The following is a 22,417-nucleotide window of genomic DNA, read 5'->3' on the forward strand; positions in this document are numbered from 1 at the left end:
TCCAGGGTGTACCCCGCCTTTCGCCCGTAGTCAGCTGGGATAGGCTCCAGCTTGCCTGCGACCCTGTAGAACAGGATAAAGCGGCTAGAGATAATGAGATGAGATGAGAATACTTTTACCATTTTCTATACAAGAAATAAATAAACCGACACAGCTCCAAGAGTACATTTTGAACTGAATTTTATTTTTCTTATTGCCTGGCATTTTATTAGGTAATTGTATGTTATTCAACTTGCTGTGTAGGAAATACAGCAGTAATCAGTACAACACACTGGAGTATCTTTGCTTTGAGAAGAGATGTGCAGAACCAGCTCAGCCGCAGAAAAGGTGCACACAGTATAAAAGGAAAAAATAAATTGAACAAAAATACAAATCAACATTTAAAAGCCTTTGTCAGGTAGAAGTAGCCTGTTGCAAAAAAAAAAAAATCTGTCGGTAATTAAATGGATGAACGGCTTACTTTTCTGAGGTGCCGTTTCCTGAGTGTAACTGAACTATTCATCTGTGCACCCACATTTTAGGACTGTCATTCTTATAACAACAATAACACCAAAGTTACAAGCAAAGAATGAAAAAAGTAAACCCCAAACACATACAAATTTAAACCTGGATCAAATCAAAGGAGATATTTTCGAGCTAGCTTTTCTGAGCGTTTAAGTATTGGGTCCTTTTCAGAAGAGATCGATGTTGTGTAGCATTTCTCCCTAAAACATTCAACCTGAACAGCGTACTTGAGATAAATAGCCTTGTGGTAGTTGTACTTACATTTCAGGTAATTTATTAATGCAAAAACAATGCATACAGATTTGCCAAATGATTGCTGAAATACCGTCCACTTATTTAAATGATGCTTAACAGATATGTGAGATTATTTTATTGCTGATTTATTATTTGGTCCATTTGATCAAACCCTGTGCAACATCACAATTTCACTCATTTACTTTAAAATATTGATATAGTGATTGTCTCATTTGTAAGCAAAAAGAAAGGTCTGAAATGCAATCAGTATTGCACCGCAGGAATAAAAGTACTCAAAAATCAATACTTGATATTTAGCCATACACTGCATTTCCATATGTATGCCGTTTAAAATCAAGTTTTTCCACTATTATACATGTCCTATAACAGGTTTTTGGTCTCTTAGAAATCACTCCATTATCTCTCAGGTCCTCAAAATGTAATCCTGCACTCTCAGTCAATGAGAGGTTAAAATAAAGATGGCTGACGGGAATAAGACAGGATGATAAACATACAAGGCAGCAAACACACAACTCAGTGTGTGAATGAGAACTTCATTTGCATAAAGCTCACCTTGCTTTGTTTTTGCTGTTCCCTTACAACTATGCGCAGTAAAACTTTCACAAAGACACAAGTAATAATACGCATGTACAGTATTGTAGTATTACAATACAAAACGACACAAAAGCACAAAAAAATAAAATTTTTGTGACGTTAAAGCCAAAGCAACTGGAACCAATCTGGCACGAGAGAGAGCGGTTACAGTTTGCGATATTGGTACAGTATACAGCATGTTTATCGCTTACCTCAAGCTTCAATATGTCAGCATTGTTGAAACAGTAACAGCATCTAAAAAGCTCCCTCGGTGCCAAGAAGACCCCGGAGTGCCAGCATTGTCTACAGAGCATCGCTCTGCCTCAAAACAGCATTAAAGGGAGTGATTGGCTGCATGAAGAGGAGGAGGAGGAGGAGGAGGAGGAGGAGGAAGAGGAGTTTCATCGCCTCCTCAAAAGATGGTGCTCTCTGACTGGGTCTCAGCATCAGGGGGCGTGGTCACAGGCTGTTCCACAGTTATATGCGGGACAAGGAGCCGCCCGGACCCCTTCAGTGTCACGCCCACATCTGCGCGATCAGAATTTAGAGTCAAATCTCAAAACGTATCTGAGTGGTACTTAGTATTTCTATTAACTGCGTCAATGTTTAGGAAAATAAGCAAGTCAACATGTAACACACCACGAATCTGTCACTTTACTAGATGCTTAAATTCAATGAGAAATCAATAAATGGAGGCTATTTATTAACTCGAATTGTAGCATGTTTAGACATTATCCGTGGTGCGGTGGCATCACATCCTCCTTTATTCTATAATGTACTCCAAAGTGAATGTTAGGAAGCAGCATACAGATCTGGGGTCACATTTATCAAAGTGTGCATAGAACATGTGCTTGAATCCTGTGCACCAGTGCGCAATAGAAAACTGAAATGTACCACAGGTACGTCAATAAATCCCACACATTCTACATTGCACAGCCTCACAAATTTACATAATTTGCATCCCCAAACTGGCGTATACAGTAAACAACTTCCCATTTAAAAGTGTGATTTCATAGTGACATACGTGCATTCGCTTGCTCCATTTGGTAATCCGGCTCTGGCATGAGAAATCCCTTGTTATTCTTCTATTTTTCGCTGCTGTGTGGAGAAATCTACTGCAGTGTGAGTGATATGACTGCATGTAAGCCATGTCATTATTCTGATCATGGTTGGTTGGTTGGTAAATGCCAGACCTGTCTCCAATTTCTCACTGAAATGTGTCCTAAATGACTAAAAAGCCCAGAGAGGAAAGGACTTGAGTGTGCACAGGGCTGCCATTGTTGCACTTCACTAGCCTCTCAGAAAATGAGGTGAGTTACGAGCCCCTTTTAAACATCCTGTTCAAGGCAGGAATCTCACGCCTTTATTCCACCTCATGCTCTGTGTAAAATGTCCAAATGTGGAATGGAGGTCTGTGTTGTTCCACCTTTGAGCGAGAACGATTGATAGTAACAGAGGCAGGATCGACGTCTGTGTAAAAAGGATAGCCTGCATTGCAGAACGGGTGTGACGTTTTTGACATTCTTCCTTCCAAGACAAGTGTGAATTCAAACATCTCCATCTATGGTGTCGAAGGATCAGGTGCCTTTCTGCCTCAGATCACTTCCTACTTCTCTTTACTTTCTCCTCCCACATATTTCTGATCACACAGCAACTTTGCCTGCATTTGAAGAGTGGTACAAATGTGCACAGCTAACAAAAGCAACTCACTCAGTTCATCCGCCATTATTGTTTTGAAAGCAACATCAGTATGCTAAGGGTATTCGTATTTCTGATGCATAGATATGTCACCAGGCGGTATGGTGGTCTAGTGGTTAGCACGGTCGCCTCACAGCAAGAAGGTCCTGGGTTCGAGCCCAGGGGCTGACGAGGGCCTTTCTGCGTGGAGTTTGCATGTTCTCCTCGTGTGGGTTTCCTCCGGGTTTCCCCCACAGTCCAAAGACATGCAGGTTAGGCTAACTGGTGGCTCTAAATTGACCGTAGGTGTGAATGTGAGTGTGAATGGTTGTTTGTCTCTATGTGTCAGCCCTGCGATGACCTGGCAACTTGTCCAGGGTGTACCCCGCCTCTCGCCCGTAGTCAGCTGGGATAGGCTCCAGCTTGCCCATGACCCTGTAGAACAGGATAAGCAGCTACAGATGATGGATAGATGGAGATACGTCACCCTAAACGCCGGTGCTCCATGGTGTTATACGTCACACCTCTGGTTGTGGCATGCCAGCACGCTGTGTAAAATCACACGCTGGTGCAGCTTTACGCCGGCTTTATTCTGTGTGAAAGGACTTTATTCTGTGTGAGTCTTCTTTATCTGTGTGAAAAGAGCTATTGGTAGAGATTAACTAAAATTGCACTGTGTAAATGAATTAGACTGATGGTCCACTTATCACTCTCAACAAAGAGGTTCCTGCTATCCTGCTAAAAAATATGTCTGTGCAAATCTGTGTATGATAAATCTTAAAATAAGACATCATCTCGATTTTACATTACATTTCATATGGCATCACATGTCTGCAACTTGTTCTCAGCACGTCAATTATACTGACAAAAAGTGATGAGAGCTTCATAATCCTGTGATTACACTTACCACTTCTATCACTCGGGGTTTCTGCATAAGTTCTGACTACATGCACATCGTCATGCACAACAAGATCCTGACAAATCAAATTCTTTGAGTAGAAACGTGTGTATGCACGATTGATAAATAAGACCCCAGGGCAGTTTAAAAGAGAATGGGTTTGTTGTCTGCTACGAGTTCGCGACAAACATCATTGTACATGCAGGTTAGCTAGCGGTTAGTCTGTTATTTTTGGACAAGCAGTGTTAGTGTGCAAAAGCGTTCACAAGCAGGCATTCAGCAACAATGCTATGCGTTAGGTTTTAGTTTTGGCATCCTTACCATAGCCTGCCATTCAACTCTTAGTTCACAGGCAGGAGGTCACACATCTGTAACAATTTAACAATGCTACATCATGCTCAGAACACCCAATTAATTCATCAATTACTCATGAATTACTTGTCAAGCAAGACATTCTGATGGCACTGACTCATCAGAAAAGTAATTAACCACAGCGCTGTATGACTCATATTGTGGTCGTGATTAATTGATTGAAAAAATAGCCACCATTTCATTGAAAGACTACTTTATGAGAAATGGAAGGATGGAATGAGAAGCCTGTAGAGGTGGCCTGAGGGGTGCAGCTGGAGATCGCAGTGCTCGTGCTCATGCAGATGGATAGCGGAGGAGCCGTGTGATGAAACCGCAGAATGGGATGCTGTTCGAACCAGAGTCGAGGGGGAAGGGCATGGCTAGCATCTGCTCAACTTTCCATTACCACTGAACAGCTTTGATTTCTGAAGCGAGCGGGTTTTTTTCCTGTCCCAAAACTTTTTTTTTTTACTCAAACTAATGCACACCGCACATACCATGCGTCCATTATTCAGGAACTCCTTAGACTTCGGCTTAAAGACACACACATTAGTTGATAGTCTGATATCATTCACTCTCCTAAACACTTGCACAGTTTAGAATGGATATTCCCTGGGCAAAGGATCTCTCAGTAACCACCCACACATAATCAGTGATTAAATGAGAATGTTCCATCTAAGCTAGAAAATTCTCCAGTGCCTGTTTTATCACTGCTCATAACAATCCATATGCTTCCTGTAGCAGCGAGCCAAATCAGAGGAGGTTTCTCTCATTAAACTGCATTCTCAATTCTAAAACTACATAGAGCGGCGGCTACAATTATCGACAGTCCATAATTATCGACACCTTTTCAGATTTACCAATAAAAAACAATCTTACAAAAGGTGAGTCTCAGTTATAACAGTTATTATTGGTTAATTAATCAACCGGAAGACCCCCCTCCCCCTCCCTTTGATCTTGTCGTCTGATGACAGCTCGTTAAATGAGATGGAATTTTTTTCAGCACAATCAGCAAGTTGAGGAAAACCCAGACGTTATCATCGCAGGTAAGCATGGTGGAAAAATCATGGACGTGTTTTTACTGATCAAATTCACCAATATTTCATGATCTCCTTGTTGAAACCTGCTTTGTTTCTTAACTCTTTCATTTGACAGTCGCCATTTTGTATCTAAACGAGCATTTGAGAAGTCACGCGAGGTGTCGATAATAGTGATCACTTCCACCAGTGTCCACCATTATCGACACCCCGTGGAATTAAGTGACATTTACAACTGTTATGTATCGATCCTTGTGTAACATTGTTGAAGTAGAAGAAGTACTTTAAAAAAATTAAAGTGCTGTGATTTATAATAATATTTTTTTTCTGATTCATAACAGAATGGAGTTTATAGAGTATTTGGAATCCTACTGCAATAAATAGAATTAGACCAGAATTAAATTCCTAGCATATAAAAAATTACATGCTTGAAATATTCAGATTTTTCTATTCCATCCAGAAAATATATCTGTTTTTGTAATTTGTTGTAAATATCTGCCCCATATTACAATATGAGTAGACGTTTTATATTTTGGTTAAAGGAATGACATGTGACCTTTGACCTGGATTTTCATGTGGTTACAATGTCAATTGCCTGTTAACATTTATTAGCAAACTACAAAACTAGAAATTAATACAAACAACAATGAATGATTAACAAAATGTGATCTACCAAAATACTTTGAAAGTGGATAGAAAGTGGAACAAAAAGATTTTCTGACAGGTTAAACATTATCAGTTCATTTGTTTACAAACATCCTCATTTACGTAAGCACCGACATAGATATATTTATATAAAAGATATTTTGTATGAAATATAAGCCTATGTAAAACAAATTTTAAATAAAAACTATGTTTTGCTAACTTAATACTACATAGTGATGATTTTTTTAAATAAATAATCATCTGAGTGTCGATAACTGTGGACAAAGGTGTCAATACTTGTGGAACGGTGTCACGTGATCTGATTCGCTAAGTAATTGGGAATCAACTCATTTTTTTCCAGTGGAAGTTTGAGTAACTATTCATGCACAATTTACGCATTGAAAGTCTTTTCTATTTTTGCACCGGCCAAAAGATCGTTAAGGTGTCGATAACTGTAGCCGCCACGCTACTGGTAAATAAATTGAAGGGCTAAAAAAGGAGCAGTCAGACCTCAGCTGTGAGACAAATTTGCATTTGAGCAATTTTGGGAAAGTGGTTTGTTTTTCATGACTGTTAAAACCCTTCAAATTTGCATTTTCTATCATGTAGACTTCTCCAGTTAATATTATTTTACCACTAAACTAACGTGTAAATCAGTGTTTGAACACGTCCCTATGTCAGAAACTGCATGTAACTGCATGAGAACCATTTGCAACCACAAGTGAATTTTTCTACAGAGGCGTTTTACGAAACAGGAGTTACATGATCAGTGGAAATGTGATGAATTGTAAGATGGAAAAGGAACATCAAAAGTGGTTGATGCGTCACAGTGATGGTGATGCTAATAAGCTGCAAGCTAATGGCAGAACAAGTGTTCTAGTTACTACCTTGCCCAGGATAAGATCCTCAACCTGCAGAACATGTGGATAGTCAGTAAGATGTTGTAACTGTGAGCTCAGTGAAAGTGCTTTTTCTCTGCAACATTTGAAACTTTCCATCTTTATATAATGACGTGGGGAAAGATTTAGGGCAGAAGTTGGTTTGGCTCGTGCTTTAAATAATGAATCATTAATGAGGTTGATGATTTGCTTCAACATACTGAAGCTCAACGTCCCCAAAACTTCCTCCAAATGCATTATGCTCTCATTTATGTTCCGTTCCTCTGAAAAAAGAAGAATGTCTAACTTCCTTTTATTTTTCATTTTCATAGCAGTTTCCTTCCTGGATTCATTCTGCCAATAATGCCTTTAAAGCATATGATTATCTGTTGCTCTTCCAAAAATGATCACAGGTCATACTTCATATACTTTCTACACACCATGTAATATTTAATAAGGTGAATTAGTTGTGTTTTGCTGTACTAGCTAACTTTGCCATTCTGATGATTGTGAATCTATGCAAGAAGTATTGTGTGTAGAAATAAAAAATGAATTCAGGTCAATCGTATACAAAATTTCATATATAAAAAATAAAGGCACAGGTTTGAGTGCACGGCCATTTATCAGAAGGACTAAAAATGGCACGTCAATAATCTGAAATGGAAGCAAGTGATGCTCCATGTCTCTTACCTGTAATGATCTTGGAGGCTGAGTTGCACACTCCATTAGTGCTCTCGCTGGGAGGCTGGGGTGGCGGTGGTACACTGGGTCGGGGCCGTGGTCTGGGAACTGGCCGAGGGCGGGACAAAGAAGGATGGGTGGAGTCATGTGGGGGTGTGTCTGGAGGAGAGGGGCTGTTGGGAGGGGACGGCTCCGGGTCTGCTGTGTTATGTGGAGGCTGAGGAGGAGGGTGACTTGGGGCGTGGATGGGCATCTGGTTACTGGAGTGGCGGCGAGGTAGGGTTGTAGGCTGGGCGGGACTCGCGGCTGGGTTTTGGGCCTGTGTAGAGGAAGGGGGTGTGGCTTTCAAAGGCGTAGCCGCAGAGGAAGAGGGGTTGGGAGCCACTTTAGGTGGTGCAGGGGCTTGTTTTTTCGTACCTGAAAGCACAAGTCCAGTCCATGTAATCTCATTTGTATACACATTGAAAATATACACAAGGCTGTGGACATGGGACTACTTAAGTGAAATAGTACAAAAACAAGAACAGACCCACTGACATATGTACAGATCCAGTAGCATGGCCCAGTGCAGGTAAAATAGCACAGTGTAAGTTTTATACATAGAGTCAAACAATGGAAATGGTTAATTACGATTCCTATTGAGGCATGGGAGAGTGACTTACCTCTGCGCACCAAGTGTGGACTGGGGCCCTTGGAAGCAGATGTTGATGGCCCCACGGTCAGCTGCCCAGGTGTTCCACTGGGGCCTCCAGGGCCATTTCTCAGGGGTGGAGGTGTGGAGGTTGGTTCTCGCACAACAATACTAGTGTACAAACATAATCATGATTAAACGTCTGCATTTTTCAAGTAGGCTGTTAATAAATATTCTGTTTCCCATGCTTCTTATAAACATGCATCTTCATGATAGAGATTATGCAGCTTGTAAATCAGTGCCAAAATAGAATACAATGTTAAAAAATTACTATATGTATTAAAATCACCTACACAGTACGCCATGCAACAGTTTTTTCAGCAACAAGTAAAGGAAAACTGTAAATGGGGTTAAAAGCATTTCAACTCCAGACAAGGAGAGCAGTGATTCAGACATGAGAAAGAGAAGAGACACAACAAACAGGATGCAAGGAAGGAAGTCAGGAATCACTAACTGTGAGGAAGGCATGATCAGTCTGAGCAGACAAATGACTAAGAAGTTTCCGGATTGAAACTGGCATCTGAAAGCCTTTAAACTCCTTAATCTCAGCCAGAAGGTAAAATGCTCTTTTGATTTGATTTTACTTACTTGTTAAAATGGTACGTTGATTTATGGGATTCATTAAAAGAAAGATGGTGAAAGTTATACTAGAGACAGCTTTACGCAGCACAGAATCATCTGGTAGATAGAGGTGATTTTTTTGACTGGCATCTGCAGCATGGCGGTGGAAAGTGGTCTTTGTGTTCTCGGTCCTTACCTGCTCTCCTCAGCAGATTGCTGCTGGTTTATAGGTTGCTGGTTCTGAGCCATTACAGTACCAGCCTCCGAGCCCCCTACAGCTGACTGAGAGGGGGCTTCGGACGCTGGGACCCCCCCTGCCTCCACCGGAGGAAGAGGGGGCTGGAAGGCTGGAGAGATGTGCTGCTGCTGCTTTCTATTTAGAGTGCCAGTTCTACGAGGTGCATGCTCCGGATGTTTGCTAGCAAGGCTACAGGGGAGAGGGGAAACAGGGTGAAACACTGACACCTGACAACCCTCTACCTGCGGTCACAGAGCGGCATTAGAGGCCAGAGGACAGGGAGAAGTGAAAGGAGAAAGAGAGGGGGAGGCCACTACACACAAAGCACACCAAGGCAGGGGGTACAATGGTTAAAGAAAAAAAAGGAAAGAATTTTGAATTATTCTTTTTTACAGTGTGTGTACTACCAAACTAAATGTTTTATCTCTGTTTTTTTTTTTTACAATTGCTTAACTAATTCCAAATGCTATCATTGGCAAGTTATTTTAGACCTTTGCATTTTCCAACAAATGGAAAATCAGAAAATGTACAGGAAAGCAACTGTTTATAAGACATGACCTTTTACTACAGTTTTACTACAACCTTGTGTATTCTAAATTTACTTTTGCATATTAAAGGAATGTTCCAGCGCATTTTCAATCTAATCCCTAAATCTGTTTACTTGAGATTCATATCAAGTGGCTAATGGCAGTTGATGGTGCAGTCAAAAAATGTTTATGCAAAACTCATTTTGATGGAATACTTTCATGAATTCTTGAGTTGAAGGACTTTTTAAATTAGACTCTAAATATGTATACTCCATCCTTTCAGAGACTGGACCACTTTTATCTGAGTGGGAAGAATTTGTGTATACATAACTCACAGTAACCACAGAAGTATCGAGTTTGTGTTTGATGACGCATAAATACCACAAAACTTTATATTGTACCACTCCAGTGTTGTCAAGAAGGCTAAAACTACATAACTTCCTTGCATATCTGTCTCAACTTTACTGTCATAATGTAATAGTTGTAGCACTGAATGTGTTATATGGTACATTGTTAAAAGTTATTTATTAGTTGCCTTGAAAAATTACACTTAGACTTTCATTACAGGTATGGTTTAAGTCAACCGTTTTTCCATGTGTTGAAATGATTATCAAATGCTACCAAGAGGGAAGACAGAGATTAGGTTGAAAAATGCTGGAGTTTTCTTTTAAGTCAAGACTGTGCATGCTACTTTAGCTGATTATACTAACTCATTTAACAAACTCCTCTACTACAGCAGCACCACATCATCAGATGCCTGAAAGACCTTTCATACTTCTGACCATTGAACCATCATTTAGTCAACGGACAGGAGATGAGGGTGTGGTACCGTGCTAATTATATTTAACATACTCCTCAGAAGCACAGCTACACGGGAAGAATCTGTGACTTCAAGTTATGTTCAACCAACTGAGCAGCTTTGCCATGTTATATAATCATGACTGAGACCCAAGTTACTGAAGATCCAGTCGAGCGGAGTCGTATCACGATATGACTCATTGAAGACCCATTGAATAATAAACAAATCATATCACTCATTTTACCATGTTTGAACAAGAGAGAAAACAAATGTTTTATTGATGTAATGGAGCATACACAAAATGATAACTGAAAGACAAAACACCTTGAAAATTAATGCACATGCGAGTCACTTCACAGCCTCCGGAGACGGACTGTCCGCTTTGACTGTGACGGACTCATTGGCCACTACATACAAAGCAGACACAGCTGTGGATCTGGAGTCTTGTCTGTGAAGGCGAGGGTGGGATGGATACCTGTCTTTACGGGGAGTCTCAGTCTCTGATGCCCCCTGGCTGCTTAGGCGTCTGCGCTCTATAGTGGCATATTCAGGCTCAGGGTGCCCAGGCTGGTGTACGGGGCCAGTGGGCATCGCAAACATGCCTGACACATTGAATTCCACATCTGGAAAACACAGAAAACAGGACTCTGAAATTTCACACAAACTTATCTGTTCTGCTCTGTCTAAAAATGGCTTACGTTGGTTATTAAAAGTGGAATAGGATGTTCAAAAAGCACATAGGGGTGTGATGGTCAGCTGTCCGTAAACTTTTGGCCACACAGTGTAAGATGTATTGGGTATTTTAAAATAGTTCTTACAATTGTATTGCTACTAAAATCTGAGCATAAAAGATAGAATTTTTCAGATATAATCTGCTTTGTATTCTCATTTTTTTGTTATTATGCCTGGATAGATGCTGAGTAGTGGTGAAGTATATGTTTAGATAAAGTGCTCTGGATAAACGTGATGCTTAATCCCTACCTTCTGGGAAAAACCAGTCTGCATGCTGGATGATGGGCTCAATTATAGCCACCACATGGACTGAGGTCGCAGCTGCCATTTCAGCAAGAGTCCTAAAAGATACAAGAAAACAACCTCACTCAACATCTCAATGTTTGATCCAAAACTGTTTTTAAAGTTAAACTACACCACTAGAAATAGTGTCTGAGTTGTTGTTATATCTCATGTTATCATCACGCACCCCTCAGTTTTGGCCCACAGCAGGTTTGGTCCCAGTACAATGGCAATGTTGCTTGGGGTCATCTTATTGACCTCACTCTCCTGAGCTAGCTTGGCAAGGAACTTCACCAAATATCTTTATGGACACAAAATAAGACACATTAGGTCAAAATCCAAGAGGATGTTGAATTTTACAGTTTCTAGGTATAACAAGCTAATTAACTTGTTTCATGGATGTTCCACAACATTAAATGTAACTGTAAATGGATAAAAAAAAGTATGACATCATTCATAAATAAAGATTTTTTTTTAATGGCAAATGTTTGGATGTGATGTTATACGACTAAAAAAAAATAAACTTTGAGGTGGTAATCGCATTTCTTATTACAGCATGCCTGATTGTGTGTTATTTCTTACTTAACCTACTTCAGGTTAGCCTTGTTGGCCTTTGGCAAACTGTCACATGTTACCCACAATGCCTGCAGTCTCTTATCTGGATCAGAAACACTGCACACAAAGTGACATACAGACAGACAATCAAGAAGAAAAAGGAAAGAACATGCAACACAATTTGAATAAATGTGAGGTTAAATGTTAACAGTCATCCATGATTTCCATGTGTTCTCGAATGTTCCTGTCTAATTCTAATTAAATCACCATACTGCTACGCTAGCGTGCATGCTTTATGTGTATTTAAAAAAAATGTGCACCATGCTATGTGTCATTTACTTTGAGGCTTGAATCCACTCATCATAAAACTGGAAGGTCATCAGTGGTTCAGGCAGCTCTCTCAGGTATGACTTCAGGGCTCCTGATTATAAGAAACCAATGCAAAACAAAAACATAAAAAAACCAGTGCTTCTCATGTCATGCATGTGAACTATTGCACAGAACATGTGGTGACAAGATACAGTTTTAACTGTGAAATCAGGTTAGGCTGGTTTTGTGGGGGGGGGTTTAGTTTGTTTGGTTTTTTTTGGTTGTTTTTTTTTTTACTTTTTTTTTTGTTTATGCAAAAAAAACCCTCAAAATCCTTTTTCACATGATTTGTTTAACAAAACTGACCACGATCATTTAAAATATATGGCTTCCACATACATTTTCAACAATATTAGATGTGCACACAAGGTGACCAAATACTTATTGCAAATGGAACATACCAGCTACAGCATGGGGGTCAGAGTAAAACTCCTCCAGCTGAGAAGTTGAACAATCCAGTGCTGCTTTGAGCTTCTTTAGTTTAGAGGCTCCTGAAGCAATACGAAACAATCCCTGCAAAAAAAAAAAAAAAGAGAATACATAAATGTAATCCACCCATCCATCCATCCATTATCTGTAGCCGCTTTATCCTGTTCTACAGGGTCACGGGCAATCTGGAGCCTATCCCAGCTATGGGCGAGAGGCGGGGTACACCCTGGACAAGTCACCAGGTCATCGCAGGGCTGACACCGAGACAAACAACCATTCACACTCAATTTAGAGCCGCCAAATTAATCTAATCTGCATGTCTTTAGACTGTGGGGGAAACCAGAGCAGCTGGAGGAAACCCATGCAGACAGCATGCAAACTCCACACAGAAAGGCCCTTGCTGGCCGCGAACCCAGGACCTTCTTGCTGTGAGGCGACAGTGCTAACCACTACACCACCATACCGCCCTCGTAAATGTAATATATTTTCAATATATTGTACTGTGCAAAGGCTTAGGCACATGCAAATAAATGCTGTAGAGCAAAGATGCCGTCAAAAATAATGAAATTAAATGTTTCTACATTAAAAAAAAACAGTATAAAGAACAGAAAACAGTAATAAATGAAACAAAGTCAGTATCTGGTGTGACGACACTCATCTTAACAAATTAGTAGTCTCATATACAATTTGTATAGTTTTATAAGGAAATAAGCTGTAAGTTTTACTGACCATCTTACAGAACCAGACACAGGAGACTGAAGACTTTGTCACACTTGCTCCCTATTTTTGCAGCAAAACCCAGCAGCCTTCATTATGTATTTTGCTTTTTTAAAAGTGTCTCTTAAATAGTATGCTGCTTTCTTTACTGGCATACAAACATTTTTCTGTAGCATTTTAATTTTCTGCTGGAAAACTAACATTTCTGCTGGAAATCTAAAATGTTTTTGTACTGGCTCAATAATACAGAATTCATAAAATAAAAATCCATAGCACAGTTTGTACTAAAAAAACATAGGGTGCCTAAGCACATTTATCAAGCATATTAAAACAATGGGGGAAAAAATTAATAATTAACAATCTGAAAATACTGTGGTAGACTTGTCACACTAATAAGACAAGGGAAATGGATGTCTCGTTTCAGTTTTATTATTAGACACAGCAGTCTGTGTGTCAAAATGGAAAGGAGAAGTGAACTACACAATAGCATCAATAGTTGCAATTACACTTCCACTGCCTGACTGAACTAAAGCAGGACTGTCACGAGTTAGTCAGTTAGTCAAACAAATGGTTTGTCAAAAATCCAATTTCTGGAATTTATCCCAGATTTAGTCAACGGAACAGGACATGTTAAGTGTCTACTTTTATAGTGCTGTCTGATGTTTTTGCTTCTCATCTGTCTCACACAAAATCATTTTCATAAGTATAAGCCCATATGTTTACCTCAAACCACATCAAGTTCTTAAAAAATGTCAGACTTGCACATTATACACAGTATAAATACTGAATCTATTAACAACACTGACACTATGGGGACAGCCATCTTGGATGGCCGTAATAACCTTCTCTCTTGGTGAAATCTGGCATCATTTTTCTGAATTCACAGCACAGACACAAACACTAGTAACGTTTTATAACATGCATTCTGGACTCCATCTTAACAATTCAACTAAACCCCAATAGGATGTTGTTGTTTTTTTCCCCAGATGTCACTAAGGAGACTCTTGAGAAAGTCTCGAGAGCAAAATTTCATCATTTGAATACTGCTAAACTAGCTTCTAATGAGGATCTTGAATTGGGACTGAATTTTTAAAAGACCTGCTTTTTAGGTCCTTGATGAAGCTCTTTACCTCCTCTTTCATGCCTGTTTCCAACAGCATCATTACGCAGGCTTCTAGAGGCAGAGCAATCTCCCTGTTACTGCGCTTAAGGTGCTCCTCAAGCGCTGTGCCGAATGCCGGCTTCTCCATCCACGTCTCTGGGGGAGAAAGAAACAGAAAGGGAGTGTGTGTGTGAGAGAGAGAGAGAGAGAGATACACAGAGAGAGAGAGAGAGAGAGAGAGAGAGAGAGAGAGAGAGAGAGAGAGAGACAGACATGATAAGTGGTAGTTGGACCATAAGCAGATACGTAAATATACACTAGGCTTCACAACACTGATCCTGGACAATCAATTCTAAACTGTGACTCAACAGTGACATACATTAGTATGACAAACATTCGATGTTTGACCTGCACATAACAAACAAATAAATAAATAAATAAATAAATCCCGCCACAGATGGGGCAGAACCATTATCTACTGTTTTTACAGCCATGGTATAATCTGTTCCTGTTACTAGGGGAGGTCTTACATCCCATTTGGATCGGACGAGTTTTACATGTGGTGTTGTAATGTACTTATTACCCGATTACGTCTGGGATTTTAGTCCTGTTCAAATCCACGATGTCAATAATTTTTACAGATTGAAGAACATTAAATTATATTGCATGTGAAAAGAGGTTTAGAGTTTTACTAGAAACTCCAGGAAGTAGCCTTTTCTATTATCTCTCCCCAAATCCAAAAGTACTGGCATAGCTTAAAGATGCAGAACAATAATGTATAGATGACTGTGGCAGCGGGGGCGTGGTCAAGCGCCGGTCTGTGACAGGAGGGCGGAGTCGGGGAAGGTAAGTGGCAGAATCGCTACACCTGAGGGTAATTAACCTGTGTTTTGTGTGTGTTTTCCCCAGTAAACCGCGCCCTACTTAAGGAGGGAGAGGGAGAGCGGAGGGGAGCTTCCCCAGAGGAGACTACAGTGCGTGTGCGTGTCTCTGACTGTTGGGTTACATTGTCCGACTGAAAAGTACGGCAATAAAGCCTTCTGTTAACCTTGATCTCTGTCCTGCCGTCCTCTGTGCTCCACCCACACGTTATTCACGCTACAGTGGTGCCGAAACCCGGGAAGGTGGAGCATCAGTCCTGCAGCCCCATGGAATCCTCCCCGTTCGCGGACTTGGTCCACGCCCTCGCCACGGCTCAGCAGAGCCAGCACCAGGCACTCGTCACGCTCCGGAAGGAGCAGGAGCGCCGCTTCGAAGCCCTGGTGCTGGCTCAGCAGGAAGATCGAGAGGCGTTCCGGCGTCTCCTCGCGTCGGCGGGGTCCACCAGCGCCCCGGCCGCGGGCCCGTCTCCCCTCACCTTAACCAAGATGGGCCCGCAGGACGACCCCGAGGCTTTCATCACGTTGTTCGAGCAGGGGTGGCCGATGGAGCAGCGCGCGGCGCGCCTCCTCCCCCTCCTGACGGGAGAGGCGCAGCTGGCCGCACTACAGCTCCCCGCCGACCGCCGGCTGGCCTACGCCAACCTTCGCCGGGCTGTCCTCCAGCACGTGGGGCGCACGCCGGAGCAGCAGCGCCAGCGCTTCCGCGCGCTGCGGATGGAGGAAGTCGGCAGCCCGTTCGCGTTCGGCCAGCAGCTCCGGGACGCCTGCTGGCGGTGGCTGAGGGCCGAAGATCGCGACGCCGAGGGAATCATCGACCAGGTGGCGCTGGAACAGTTCATTGCCCGCTTACCAGCCGGAACCGCGGAGTGGGTCCAGTGCCACCGCCCGGCGTCGCTGGATCAGGCCGTAGGACTGGCGGAGGATCATCTGGCGGCTGTTCTGGCGGCAGGACAACCAATGACATCGTCTTCTCTCTCCTCTTCTCTCTCTCGTTCTCCCCCCCCCCTCCTCCCGTGTCCCGTCCTCGCCCCATTCCCCCACCACGGAGGCGGGGGCCGGCTCCACCCCAGCCGGCCCGCCGCACCCGTGGTGCCCTCCCGTTTCTCCCTTCTGTGTCTGTCTCTCCCCCCCCTCAGGTGAGTGAGCCTCAGAACACAGCTGCAGAGGGAAGGCCCGGGCCGGTTTGCTGGCGCTGCGGGGAACCGGGCCACCTGCAGCAACAGTGTGCAGCGATGGAGGTGGGGGCGGTGGTGCGGATCCCCGACGCGCCAGAAGCTGCCCTCGATCGGGCCGGAGCGTATCGCATACCGGTAAGTGTACAAGGGGCTACATATCAGGCGTTGGTGGATTCAGGCTGCAATCAGACCTCGATCCGACAAAGCCTGGTGCAAGACGAGGCACTGGGGGGAGCACAAGGGGTGAAGGTGTTGTGTGTGCACGGGGATATTCACAGCTACCCGGTGGTGTCGGTCCACATACATTTCAGAGGGGAAAAATCGATAGTGAAGGCGGCGGTTAATCCTCGCCTTACCCACTCTTTGATCTTGGGGACTGATTGGCCGGGATTTCGGGGTTTGATGGCACGCCTAGTAAAGAGTGGGTCCTGCCGGTTGACAGGGGAGGGTCCCGGTGTCGCTTTGGCTGGAGCTGCGGTCGCAGAGCCGTCTACGTCATCTCCGTGACAGAGTGAGGAGCCCCCGGCCCCTCCTCTTTCTATTGGGGAATCCCTCGCGGATTTCCCACTGGAACAATCGCGAGACAAGACTCTGCGACACGCGTTTGACCAAGTGAGAGTAATCGATGGTCAAACGCTCCAGCCGAACGCCACCCCGTCCTTCCCCTATTTTTCCATTTTGAAGGATAGGTTATACCGAGTGACGCAGGACACTCAGACGAAAGAGCGAGTCACCCAGTTGTTAATTCCAAAGAGCCGCCGGGAATTGGTATTCCAGGCGGCTCACTTTAATCCCATGGCTGGACACCTTGAGCAGGATAAGACACTCGCCCGGATAATGGCCCGATTCTATTGGCCGGGGATTCGCGGCGACGTCCGTAAGTGGTGTACTGCGTGCCGCGAATGCCAGTTAGTAAATCCAGCGGCCATTCCAAAAGAGCCTTTGCGCCCCCTACCATTAATCGAGACCCCGTTCGAAAGAATTGGGATGGATCTCGTCGGGCCATTAGATCGGTCAACACGAGGGTACCGCTTTATATTGGTCCTGGTGGACTATGCAACGCGATACCCGGAAGTGGTGCCTCTTCGCAATATCTCAGCACGCAGTATTGCAGAGGCCCTCTTCCACGTCATCTCCCGGCTTGGAATCCCGAAAGAGATTCTGACTGACCAAGGCACCTCGTTTATGTCACGAACACTGAGCGAACTGTATGGGCTACTGGGTATTAAGCCGATCCGCACCAGCGTTTATCACCCACAGACAGACGGTTTAGTTGAACGGTTCAATCGCACCCTCAAGAATATTATCAAAAAATTCGTAAGTGAGGACGCATGTAACTGGGATAAGTGGCTCGAACCCTTGTTGTTTGCAGTGCGAGAGGTCCCCCAAGCCTCCACGGGGTTCTCCACGTTTGAATTATTATATGGGCGTAAGCCGCGCGGCATCTTAGATGTACTGCGGGAAAATTGGGAGGAGGGACCTTCACAGAGCAAAAACGAAATTCAGTACGTTATGGATCTGCGCGCAAAACTCCACACGCTCACCCACCTAACTCAAGAGAATTTGCGGCAGGCCCAGAAACAGCAAACCCGCCTGTACAACAAGGGCACGCGTCTTAGAGAGTTCACTCCGGGAGATAAGGTACTCGTCCTGTTGCCCACGTCGAGCTCCAAATTAATCGCCAAGTGGCAAGGACCCTTTGAGGTTACACGGCGAGTCAGGGACGTCGACTATGAGGTTAGGCGAACGGACAGGGAGGGGGCGCTACAGATCTACCACCTCAATCTGCTAAAACTCTGGAACGAGGAGGTCCCCGTGGCGTTGGTGTCGGTAGTTCCGGAGAAGGCGGAGCTGGGGCCGGAGGTCCAAAAAGGGACATTGGCATCTCGTACCTCTCCGGTCCCCTGTGGAGACCACCTCTCCCCGACCCAACTCACGGAGGTCGCCCAGTTGCAGGCCGAGTTTTTGGATGTGTTCTCGCCCCTGCCCGGTCGCACTAACCTCATAGAACACCACATAGAGACGCCCCCGGGGGTGGCAGTGCGTAGCCGTCCTTATAGATTACCCGAACACAAAAAAAAGGTGGTTCGTGAAGAACTTCAGGCCATGCTCGAAATGGGCATCGTCGAGGAGTCCCACAGTGACTGGAGCAGCCCGGTGGTCTTGGTTCCTAAGGCCGACGGCTCAGTCCGGTTCTGCGTGGACTATAGAAAAGTCAACGTGGTGTCTAAATTCGACGCGTACCCAATGCCTCGTATTGATGAGCTGCTCGATCGACTAGGCACGGCTCGCTTTTACTCAACACTGGATTTGACGAAGGGATATTGGCAGATCCCCTTGACTCCATTATCCCGGGAAAAAACGGCCTTTTCCACACCGTTCGGCTTACACCAGTTCATCACACTTCCGTTTGGGCTGTTTGGGGCGACCGCTACGTTTCAGCGGCTGATGGACCGGGTCCTCCAGCCCCACGCCACCTATGCGGCCGCTTACCTAGACGACATCATTATTTATAGTAATGACTGGCAGCGGCACCTGCAACACCTGAGGGCCGTCCTTACAGTGGTGCTTGAAAGTTTGTGAACCCTTTATAATTTTCTATATTTCTGCATAAATATGACCTAAAACATCATCAGATTTTCACATAAGTCCTAAAGTAGATAAAGAGAACCCAGTTAAACAAATGAGACAAAATATTATACTTGGTCTTTTATTTATTGAGGAAAATGATCCAATATTACGTATCTTTGAGTGGCAAAAGTATGTGAACCTCTAGGATTAGCAGTTAATTTGAAGGTGAAATTAGAGTCAGGTGTTTTCAATCAACGGGATGACAATCAGGTGTGAGTGGGCACCCTGTTTTATTTAAAGAACAGGGATCTATCAAAGTCTGATCTTCACAACACATGTTTGTGGAAGTGTATCATGGCACGAACAAAGGAGATTTCTGAGGACCTCAGAAAAAGCGTTGTTGATGCTCATCAGGCTGGAAAAGGTTACAAAACCATCTCTAAAGAGTTTGGACGCCACCAATCCACAGTCAGACAGAGATTGTGTACAAATGGAGGAAATTCAAGACCATTGTTACCCTCCCCAGGAGTGGTTGACAAACAAAGATCACTCTAAGAGCAAGGCATGTAATAGTTGGCGAGGTCATAAAGGACCCCAGGGTAACTTCTAAGCAACTGAAGGCCTCTCTCACACTGGCTAATGTTAATGTTCATGAGTCCATCATCAGGAGAACACTGAACAACAATGGTGTGCATGGCAGGGCTGCAAGGAGAAAGCCACTGCTCTCCAAAAAGAACATTGCTGCTCGTCTGCAGTTTGCTAAAGATCATGTGGACAAGCCAGAAGGCTATTGGAAAAATGTTTTGTGGATGGATGAGACCAAAATAGAACTTTTTGGTTTAAATGAGAAGTGTTGTGTTTGGAGAAAGGAAAACACTGCATTCCAGCATAAGAACCTTATCCCATCTGTGAAACATGGTGGTGGTAGTGTCATGGTTTGGGCCTGTTTTGCTGCATCTGGGCCAGGACGGCTTGCCATCATTGATGGAACAATGAATTCTGAATTATACCAGAGAATTCTAAAGGAAAATGTCAGGACATCTGTCCATGAACTGATTCTCAGGAGAAAGTGGTCATGCAGCGAGACAACAACCCTATGCACACAAGTCGTTCTATCAAAGAATGGTTAAAGAAGAATAAAGTTAATGTTCTGGAATGGCCAAGTCAAAGTCCTGACCTTAATCCAATCAAAATGTTGTGGAAGGTCCTGAAGCGAGCAGTTCATGTGAGGAAACCGACCAACATCCCAGAGTTGAAGCTGTTCTGTATGGAGGAACGGGCTAAAATTCCTCCAAGCCGGTGTGCAGGACTGATCAACAGTTACCGGAAACGTTTAGTTGCAGTTATTGCTGCACAAGGGGGTCACACCAGATACTGAAAGCAAAGGTTCACATACTTTTGCGACTCACAGATATGTAATATTGGATCATTTTCCTCAATAAATAAATGGCCAAGTATAATATTTTTGTCTCATTTGTTTAACTGAGTTCTCTTTATCTACTTTTAGGACTTGTGTGAAAATCTGATGATGTTTTAGGTCATATTTATGCAGAAATATAGAAAATTCTAAAGGGTTCACAAACTTTCAAGCACCACTGTAGGTCGCTGAGGCGGGCGGGGCTCACTGCCAACCCGAAGAAGTGTGCGATTGGGCGGGTGGAAGTACGGTATCGGGGCTTCCACTTGGGTAACGGGCAGGTGCGTCCCCAAATTAAGACGACAGCAGCGATTGCGGCCTGCCCGAGGCCCAAGACCAAAAAGGGGGTGAGACAGTTCCTGGGGCTGGCTGGCTATTATCGTAGGTTTATACCTGATTATTCGGACGTCACCAGCCCGCTGACTGACCTCACTAAAAAGGGGGCGCCAGATCCGGTCCAGTGGACGGAGCAATGCCAGCGGGCTTTCTCTGAGGTAAAGGCTGCACTGTGTGGGGGGCCACTTTTGCACTCCCCTGACTTCTCTCTCCCTTTTTTGTTGCAGACGGATGCGTCGGACAGAGGGCTGGGAGCCGTTTTGTCCCAGCGGGTGGAGGGAGAGGATCGCCCTGTCCTATACATCAGCCGAAAGCTGTCAGTGCATGAGGGGCGCTACAGCACAATCGAGAAAGAGTGCCTGGCGATCAAGTGGGCGGTCCTCGCCCTCCGTTACTACCTGCTGGGACGCTCTTTCACCCTCTGTTCGGACCACGCGCCCCTCCAGTGGCTCCACCGCATGAAGGATGCCAACGCGCGGATCACCCGTTGGTATCTGGCACTCCAACCCTTCAACTTCAAGGTGGTCCACAGGCTGGGGGCGCAGATGGTCGTGGCGGACTTCCTCTCCCGTCAAGGGGGGGAGTCGGCTGCGGGCCGGACGGGCGCCCGGCCTGAGTCGGGCGGTGGGGGTATGTGGCAGCGGGGGCATGGTCAAGCGCCGGTCTGTGACAGGAGGGCGGAGTCGGGGAAGGTAAGTGGCAGAATCGCTACACCTGAGGGTAATTAACCTGTGTTTTGTGTGTGTTTTCCCCAGTAAACCGCGCCCTACTTAAGGAGGGAGAGGGAGAGCGGAGGGGAGCTTCCCCAGAGGAGACTACAGTGTGTGTGCGTGTCTCTGACTGTTGGGTTACATTGTCCGACTGAAAAGTACGGCAATAAAGCCTTATGTTAACCTTGATCTCTGTCCTGCCGTCCTCTGTGCTCCACCCACACGTTATTCACGCTACAATGACATTTAATAGGATTTCTCAGAGAAACACTACTTCCGGGGATTTCATTTATTTTAAGTTACTGAGTTCCTAGTACAGTTTACATGATGTGCAACCACAAGTTCTACAAATATAGTACTTCAATACTGTTTATTTTAAGATCATGGCTGTTCAGAATTGCGGTGCCAGGTCTTAATTATTTTGACTTTTAAAAGTAGTAAACAGGCACCCTTGTCAGACATAGTGGCTCCCAACTTGTTAGTTGTCAGGGCAACCAATCACCCGTTGTTTGTGCACACGCTGTGCGCGTGGACAGGGCATCTTACAACACGCCAACTTCAGACACCCTGGCGCCACTGTCCATCACATGCCAACTTCAGACACCCTGGCGCCACTGTCCATCACACGCCAACTTCAGACACCCTGGTGCCACTGTCCATCACACTGTGCTGCGTGGACTATATAAGATGCGCACAAACATCGAGGAAAACACGGCACACAACAGACGGGGACTCCATGCAACACCTGCTTCTCATCAGTGAATATTTGGATCCGTTTCTCTCTTTCTCTCTCTGTTTCATTTCTTTCTTGCTTTCTATCTTTCTA

At 44.3% G+C, this 22,417-nt stretch overlaps 1 protein-coding gene across 4 annotated transcripts in view; it reads right to left on the reverse strand.

Moving 5' to 3' along the window:
- Positions 1–163: 163 nt before the first annotated feature.
- arhgap17b (Rho GTPase activating protein 17b) overlaps positions 164–22,417 on the reverse strand; it is an 89,754-nt gene continuing 67,500 nt past the window's right edge. Inside the window, exons 10-21 of one of the 4 annotated variants that reach the window (XM_060901630.1) lie at positions 14,530–14,657; positions 12,655–12,766; positions 12,224–12,305; positions 11,921–12,001; positions 11,517–11,630; positions 11,297–11,388; positions 10,791–10,938; positions 8,948–9,178; positions 8,162–8,301; positions 7,509–7,916; positions 4,229–4,275; positions 1,771–1,860 (exon numbers count right to left, since the gene is read on the reverse strand). In XM_060901630.1, coding sequence (XP_060757613.1) covers positions 4,268–4,275; positions 7,509–7,916; positions 8,162–8,301; positions 8,948–9,178; positions 10,791–10,938; positions 11,297–11,388; positions 11,517–11,630; positions 11,921–12,001; positions 12,224–12,305; positions 12,655–12,766; positions 14,530–14,657 — 1,544 coding nt within the window. In that variant the 3' untranslated portion in view covers positions 1,771–1,860; positions 4,229–4,267. Of the gene's footprint in view, positions 1,861–4,228; positions 4,276–6,133; positions 6,852–7,508; positions 7,917–8,161; positions 8,302–8,947; positions 9,179–10,790; positions 10,939–11,296; positions 11,389–11,516; positions 11,631–11,920; positions 12,002–12,223; positions 12,306–12,654; positions 12,767–14,529; positions 14,658–22,417 lie in introns of those variants that run through there. The other 3 variants (XM_060901629.1, XM_060901631.1, XM_060901632.1) reach the window with 3 other exon arrangements.

The sequence above is a fragment of the Neoarius graeffei genome, chromosome 20, assembly GCF_027579695.1.
Source record: "Neoarius graeffei isolate fNeoGra1 chromosome 20, fNeoGra1.pri, whole genome shotgun sequence".
Lineage (NCBI taxonomy): Eukaryota > Metazoa > Chordata > Actinopteri > Siluriformes > Ariidae > Neoarius > Neoarius graeffei.